This window comes from Colletotrichum lupini, chromosome 4 (genome assembly GCF_023278565.1).
Source record: "Colletotrichum lupini chromosome 4, complete sequence".
Lineage (NCBI taxonomy): Eukaryota > Fungi > Ascomycota > Sordariomycetes > Glomerellales > Glomerellaceae > Colletotrichum > Colletotrichum lupini.
The window spans coordinates 2631571-2638678 of NC_064677.1; the positions used below are offsets into that span (position 1 = coordinate 2631571).

The 7108-nt window shown below is 54.0% G+C and overlaps 2 protein-coding genes and 1 non-coding gene across 3 annotated transcripts; 2 read left to right on the forward strand and 1 right to left on the reverse strand.

Moving 5' to 3' along the window:
• Window positions 1–1751: 1751 nt before the first annotated feature.
• CLUP02_07922 (large neutral amino acids transporter small subunit 1) lies at window positions 1752–3507 on the reverse strand (the record flags this gene model as incomplete). The annotated part of the gene is made up of 4 exons (XM_049286914.1): window positions 1752–2026; window positions 2085–2460; window positions 2517–2678; window positions 2734–3507. 4 exons carry the CDS (start codon window positions 3505–3507, stop codon window positions 1752–1754), a joined length of 1587 nt encoding a protein of 528 aa, XP_049144057.1.
• A 658-nt stretch (window positions 3508–4165) lies between these two features.
• On the forward strand, window positions 4166–4252 carry CLUP02_tRNA116. The gene has a single exon. It is a non-coding gene; the product is annotated as a tRNA-Pro (tRNA).
• Window positions 4253–5475: 1223 nt separating this feature from the next.
• Window positions 5476–6920, forward strand: CLUP02_07923 (ribosomal protein L4/L1; the record flags this gene model as incomplete). Its single annotated transcript, XM_049286915.1, has 3 exons — window positions 5476–5680; window positions 5971–6121; window positions 6221–6920. 3 exons carry the CDS (start codon window positions 5476–5478, stop codon window positions 6918–6920), a joined length of 1056 nt encoding a protein of 351 aa, XP_049144058.1.
• Window positions 6921–7108: the final 188 nt, after the last annotated feature.

The following is a 7108-nucleotide window of genomic DNA, read 5'->3' on the forward strand; positions in this document are numbered from 1 at the left end:
CACCTCCGGCCTACCTAGCTTGATACCTTCTTGCATATGCTGGGAACCTGTTTAGGGCAACTGACGCTGTCGATTCGACCGTCCACCTGCGATGAGGCCTGGCACGGTACCACGACAGCCTGCCGTCCCTGCCTGCATTTCAACCCTTTCTACGGTTGCACGGATTTGCCTTGACGGGGCCCGACCCTGATCTTTGCACACCCTTGAGGTTACGATGCCCGTCTACAGATAGGTACTCAAGATGAAGACAAATTGGTTGTAATTCGTTGGTTGTGGTCGATCAAGAAAGAACATCCGATGACTAGGGCAGACTAAACATACGGTTACGAAGGTTCTCCAAACGAGACTCCAACGGTCCATCTGTCATTGGCCCAGAGCGACAGCAGCATGCGCCACGCGGCGTTGCCGTGTACTCTTGGTGAGGTCAGTTAACGGCCGACTAGTCGCCGTGAAGGTGAGGGGCGAGGCTTAGTCTACGTTGGATTCCATGCCTGGCACCACGGTCAATTCCCAAGGCTCGCCCCCTTCGGTCAACGAATGCCGACTGCCCGTTCTACGATGTGACGAAATTCAGACATCAAGCAACACTTCCCGTTCCCCCAGACGGCGTTGAGTTCGTATCTTGGTGATAAGACGGGCATCGACCCTATCCGCCCGTTGCCGTGTACTAGGTAGTTCCGCGGGAACAATAGTATGAAGTGAAACGCATTGCCCTCTATCTTTCGTTTCTGGCACTAATCTATGACAGAGAAAATGCAACATCCTAGGTCACCTTACGTATCTTTTTGCTGAAAAGTTAGCAGAGATGCTGTGGCCATGTCAGACGTCGTCCTACCTACCCACCCCCACACCTCCTCCAGGCTGCGAGACTCGCCTCTTCTCTCCCCCCTCCATCCCATAACGGGGTCATGCACACGGCTAGCTGCCGCAATTGTTGGATAGCAAAAGTCTGCGCTTTCTAGAATACCCAAAGTCTCCGACGTCTTAGAGCTGCAGCTATCTACGCCAGCTCGTCATTCAGACTACCATCGACACCTTTCAATTCCGATGATCTGCATTGAGAAAGAGCGGTGGGATTTCAGTGCAACGCTTCTCACGCCACAACAATGGTCTCCGTTTAACATGATCAAAAGCTCAAATCTTGAGCGACTTTGACATTGCCAATCACTTAAAGATCTCAAGTCAATTGTGCCGAAGCTAACTGCGGTGGCCCCTGGTTGCGGTCATCCAAGCTCTTCAGACACCGTGCATTTTGCATCGTCTAGCGTGGCCACAAGCCTATCTTTGGGGCCACGGCGGCCATCCCCTGACGTCTTTGAATAGCATCGAATTGGTACAGTTTCACCACGCCTTCCACTTGACTGGGAATAAGGAGGCACCCAGGCCCGACACGGACCGTGCTACTGCCCAAAGTTCCACAGACCTCTCCGCCTCCGGTATCCAACGTGCCTAACGCCTGTCGATTAACCGCTGACACTCGACTGCGACTTGGCCAGCTGTGGGGAAGCTGGCCGAATTCACAGCCAGCGGGATGTGTGCCGTTCCATTAAGCGGTTCTGTTCCGCAAGAGCAGCTTCGGCAAGCCTTTACCGCGTCACAGACTTTGAAAGCTCAGGTCCGACTAGAGAGCGTGCTTGAGAGGACAGTCCAAGCTCCGGGTCGGACAGGCCAGCCGCGTATGGCTGCTCCGGCCGGGGGAGCAATGCAGCTGCCGCACGACCACAACAGAAATATGGATGGCTGGGCGAGCCTCATCCGGTCTCTGCGTAGGTGAAGCCGCGCAAGCCAAACCTGAGCGAGAAGAAGCCGATGCCGAGCAAGGCGACCAAAAGAATAGCCCCTCCCTGCACAGGTTCAGAGATGACTCCTCTGACGACCAACAGGCCACTGATGGCGCTAAAGATGACAGGATTGATGAGCCAAGTGCTATACTCGGCGGCCTTCACCCCCGGTACGCGGCCGTCTCTTCTACGGAGAAGTATGAGGCCAACGGCCGAGGAGAAGAAGATCATATACGCCGCCAAACCTGGACTATGTGTTAGGTGATAATTCTGTGCGATTGCTTTCCAAACGGAGAGGCTCACCGATAAAAGTAACGAGCCCATTGAAGCTCCCGACACCTACATATACGATTGACAAGGCACAGTTCAACATAAGGGGGAGCAGTGGTACGTTTCTCCTCCACCGACGATTCTGGGTCCAGGACAAGAAGCCCTTGATAGGTCCTCGGATCAGTCTCGGCGTAGACGAAAGATATTCGTCGACACACGCAGCCTCGTCTTTTTCGTGGCTACAGTGCAGATTTGCCAGGATCGCAGGAAAATATCCCCTCTGACTGGCAACAACGACGAGCTTGGCGGTCGCAAAGACGTTGGAGTTCAAAGCACCCATTGCCGAAATGGACACTATCACGCAAAAGAGAAGCCCAGCCCAAGTTCCAAGGATCCTGTTGGCGAACTCCTATTCTCGAGTCAGCCTTACAAAACTTTTTCATCCGGCTCGCTTGTAATGCTTACCACCGCGACGGTGCTGCTTGTCCGCATGACGCTCATGGGTAGGCAGACATACAGAGCCGCATTCATCAGCATGAAGCCGATGATCACCACAATCATGGAGCCATTAATCACGAGGGGCAGATCTCTCCTTGGATTTTTCATATCTCCCAAGACAAAGCCAACCTGCCGGGTTATCAGTTCCCATCCACTGCTAAAGTGAGCGAGCAGTCAAACTCACCATTTCCCAGCCGGCATAACACCAGAGAGCTCCAAACGTTGCCGTTCCAAAATCACCGAGCCACTCCCAAAGACTGATTTCTCGCTGCTCAGGAGCCTGGCCAAACCATCCATACTCGGATGAGGGGACACCCTCTCCGTGACCGAAGGCCCAGACGCCGCAGCCAAGGACGATGATGATAGTCAGAGCCGTCATCTTTAAAAAGAGAAACAAGTTGGCCGCTTTTGCGCCCGCGGTCGCACCCAGGCAATTAACCAGTGTCATGGTCACGATGCAGCTCGCCGCCACCACCTTTGATACCCAAGGCGGCAGCGTCTCTTGGTCGGCCACAAAGGCCTCAGTCAGATAATCCGCGAAAATTGTCGCAATCATTGAGTTCGCCGCGGGCTTGATGATGGTGCACCAGACCCAGGTGAACAAGAACCCGGCGAACTCGCCGTAGCAGGCCCGCAGGTATTCCTGGATGCCGCCATTATTGGGGATGCGCAACCCAAGTTCGATGAAGGAGGCGGCGCCCGTCCAGACGAGAAGACCACCAAAAAGCCAGGCCAAGAGGCCGTATCCTGGAGCAGTGACAAATTGGCTAATTTGCGAGGGTACGCTGAAGATCCCCGAGCCGATTTGTAGGCTGATAACGATTGCGAGGCCGTTGAAGAGGGTGAGCTTGCGTGACGCCGACGCCGCCGACGCTGCCGGGGAAGTATCGCGGGATCTTGCTGTTGCCGGGGGCCGTTGGAGAAACGGCGAGGTTTCGTCGGTGCGGAGGTCCGCCATTATCGGAGGAGCTGACTTTGAGTTTGCTCAGCTTAGAGCCGAGGGGCGTTAAGTCTTACAAACGACCTTTGAAATCCATGCAAGGTGAGTGGTGGGATCCGAGAAGTGTTCGAGTTCACTCCTTTCTCAGTCTCGTAAACAGCGTTTTACGAATTCATGAGGAAAAACATATAAGGGGAGGGAAGTCGAGTCTAAAAGTAGACCAGCTCGGGTATAAAGTAATCGGTTCGGATGCCGACTGTGAGGAAAAGGGTTCGTTCGATTGCGACACTGGACGCGTAGCGTTTTACCTTATCTCTGGAGCAGTTGACAGGGATCTTTGCGCCCTGTCTGGGGTCTGATAGCATGATTCCGGATAGCCTTTGGCAATCTGCATCTAATCAGATCCGGCTGCTCTTCATCCTCATCACTGGTGGGAAAGATAGTGGACTATTTCCTGTTTCCTGTGAGCTGTGCGCACAATGATTCTGAGAGGCTTCCAAAGGCTTGATTCGCGAGTTGTAACGTACCAACCTACAGGCAACTTCATACGAACTGAGAGACGGTGACCATTGGCGCTTGACTACCGGTTGGAACAGGCTTAGAGGAAGGGAGCTAGAGAGAAAGATTATGGTCAGTAATATCGGGTGGTAGCTCAACAACAACAAATACCACATCAGCCCTGATGGTCTAGCGGTATGATTCTCCCTTAGGGTCTTTCTGACATGTCTGGGAGAGGTCCCAGGTTCGAATCCTGGTTAGGGCCCAAGTCTTTTGCATTTTAGCTAAGATTGTCAGGATGGACTTGCTTGTGACTGATACTTCTGCTGAAACTTCTCTTTGGCGTTGCATTGGCTTGGTTGAGCGTGGGCGTCAGTAAAGAGGTAGTTGCGGCCACCCGCTTGCACTTACACGGATATGTATGAACTCATCTACTAGATGTGTGCAACCCACTCACTATGCAAACAATACATCAAGGGAATAGATGCAGCTGGCCAAGAATTGTATCCAGAAGCTTAGCCGCTGCAGCTATGTTTCTAAAACAGCTTTTGTATGTGTTTTTGGGGCTATGTGCAGGGGAATATGGCCTGTCTACAGAGCATGACACTGTAGTTTGACAATATTCTCACTTCCACTTGGCATAGGCATCTTAGGTCAGTCATTTCGTTTTGATATGTATATATTCTGGCCAAACATAACGTTGAATTGTCTGAGCTTTGGAGCATCAGACTTGTCAAAGAACATCAACGAATCGAAACGTTGCCGAACACTGACAGACGCTCGAGAAACAGAGCTTTTGTTGCTAGAAATGGAGGCAAAGTGTTTGCGGTATACTCAGCATCAACCCCCTGGTATGCACCAGAACTATTCTCAACTCTGAACGCCAAACCAAGACGCATTGAACTGAATCTCATATATGATGAGATTGAAATTGTTGGGTCAACTGGCATCGACGTAGGTTATAAAAGTTGGCCAAGTGCCCAGGCACTCCAAGGATGCGGTAAAGCGGGCTTTACGATCTGGAGAGACCCGTTGACCCGAGTCCCGCCGCCCGTCCACACCGTCCTCCGGCATTCCATAGCGAAGGTGAAAGGTGGGGCAGTTACTGTGCCAGAGCAATTTGGGGAGGCACTGTGCCTCCAGTGCCTCACGTGATTCAAGCCGGGCTTCGCTAACAGGTACCTGGGTACCTGGGTACCTAGGGTCTCCGCCGCCCACACCGATTTTTTTTCTCACATTGTCGTGTGAAATTGATCGCGAAGCCAAAGTGCAAACTCCAACCCCGTCACTAACCAGCAGCCACTGAAGCCCACCGTTGACCCAGGTAAGCTCGATTTTCTTTGCTCCCTGGTTCTCTACGAAAAAATCCGAATTCTCCATTTTCAAGCAAGGCGTCCCGGCAAATTTCAATTCTTTTCTTGTCCTCCATTATCATCAACTAACCATTTGTGCTTTTCTCTTTTCACAGGTCAATCAACGATCAACACAATGGCTTCGAGACCTACCGTCACCATTATCGGCAAGGATGGCAAGTCCTCCGGCAACACTCACACCTTGCCGGCTGTCTTCCTGAGCCCTATCCGTCCCGATATCGTCCAGGAGGTTCACAAGGGTCTGGCCAAGAACAAGCGCCAGCCCTACTCCGTCAGCGAGAAGGCCGGTCACCAGACCTCTGCCGAGTCTTGGGGAACTGGTTAGTCGACACCTATCCGGAGCGAGAGCGTCACGAGGGGAGGATCTTCGAATTTTCAGCTGGAGTGGTGGAACCGAAAATTCGACGGGGAAGGAAAGGCAATCGGGACCTCGAGACAGACATCTAGGAAGGGGGGTTCGATACAACCTGCCACGAGGTGGATGTCCGAGGTCCCGAAGTGAAAACTTTCTCGACGAATTGGAGGATCCCCGACCGACTGAGAAGAGAGAGGACTTCACCGAAGACGTCACTCTGAGAGGGGAATAATTGTGCTGACAGAAACACCACAGGTCGCGCTGTTGCCCGTATCCCCCGTGTCTCCGGTGGTGGTACTCACCGTGCCGGTCAGGCCGCCTTCGGTAACATGTGCCGTTCCGGTCGCATGTTCGCCCCTACCAAGACCTGGCGCAAGTGGCACGTCAAGGTCTCCCAGGGCCAGAGGTGAGATTTTTTCCGTCTCCAGATTCTTCACCATCCCCACTGCGGGGATCGTGAAGATCGACCCAAAAGCGCGTCGTTTCTAACAGGCATAAACTACAGACGTTACGCTACCGTTTCCGCCATCGCCGCCTCCGGCGTTGCCCCCCTCCTCCAGGCCCGCGGTCACCAGGTCTCCAACGTCCCTGAGGTCCCCCTGGTCGTCGACTCTGCTCTCTTCGAGAACGCCGCTGTCGCCCGCACCTCCGCCGCCGTCTCTCTCCTGAAGACCGTCGGTGCCTCCGACGACGTCGAGAAGGTCAAGAAGTCCAAGAAGCTCCGCGCCGGTAAGGGTAAGCTTCGTGGCCGCCGCCACCGCCAGCGCCGCGGCCCCTTGGTCATCTACGACCCCGAGGTCGACGGCAAGGAGCTCGTCACCGCGTTCCGCAACGTCCCCGGTGTCGAGACCTCCCCCGTCACCGCCCTCAACCTCCTCCAGCTCGCCCCCGGTGGCCACCTCGGCCGCTTCGTCGTCTGGACCTCCGCCGCCTTCAAGTCCCTGGACACCATCTACGGCACCACCACCCAGCCCTCCGCCCTCAAGAAGGACTTCCTCCTTCCCTCCAACATCGTCTCCCAGAGCGACCTGACCCGTCTGATCAACAGCTCGGAAACCCAGTCCGCCCTCAACGAGCCCAAGGGTTACGCCGTCACCCGCCGCTCCGCGGTCCAGAAGAAGAACCCCCTCAAGAACAAGCAGGTCATGCTTCGCCTGAACCCCTACGCCTCGGTATTCGCCAAGGAGGCTGCCCAGAAGAAATAAACAATTTCTTACCTGGGACGGGTGTTCTGACGACGGTGGTGGAATGCAGGTTTCTGAAACGGACGGGGCTACATTTTAGCATGGTTTGTGCTTGAGGCGTAATGGCAACTAGGAAATGTTGACCTCAATTCATCAATGGACAAATGATTCCCTTGAATTCACACAACAAAAGTCTTGGTGCACTTTGG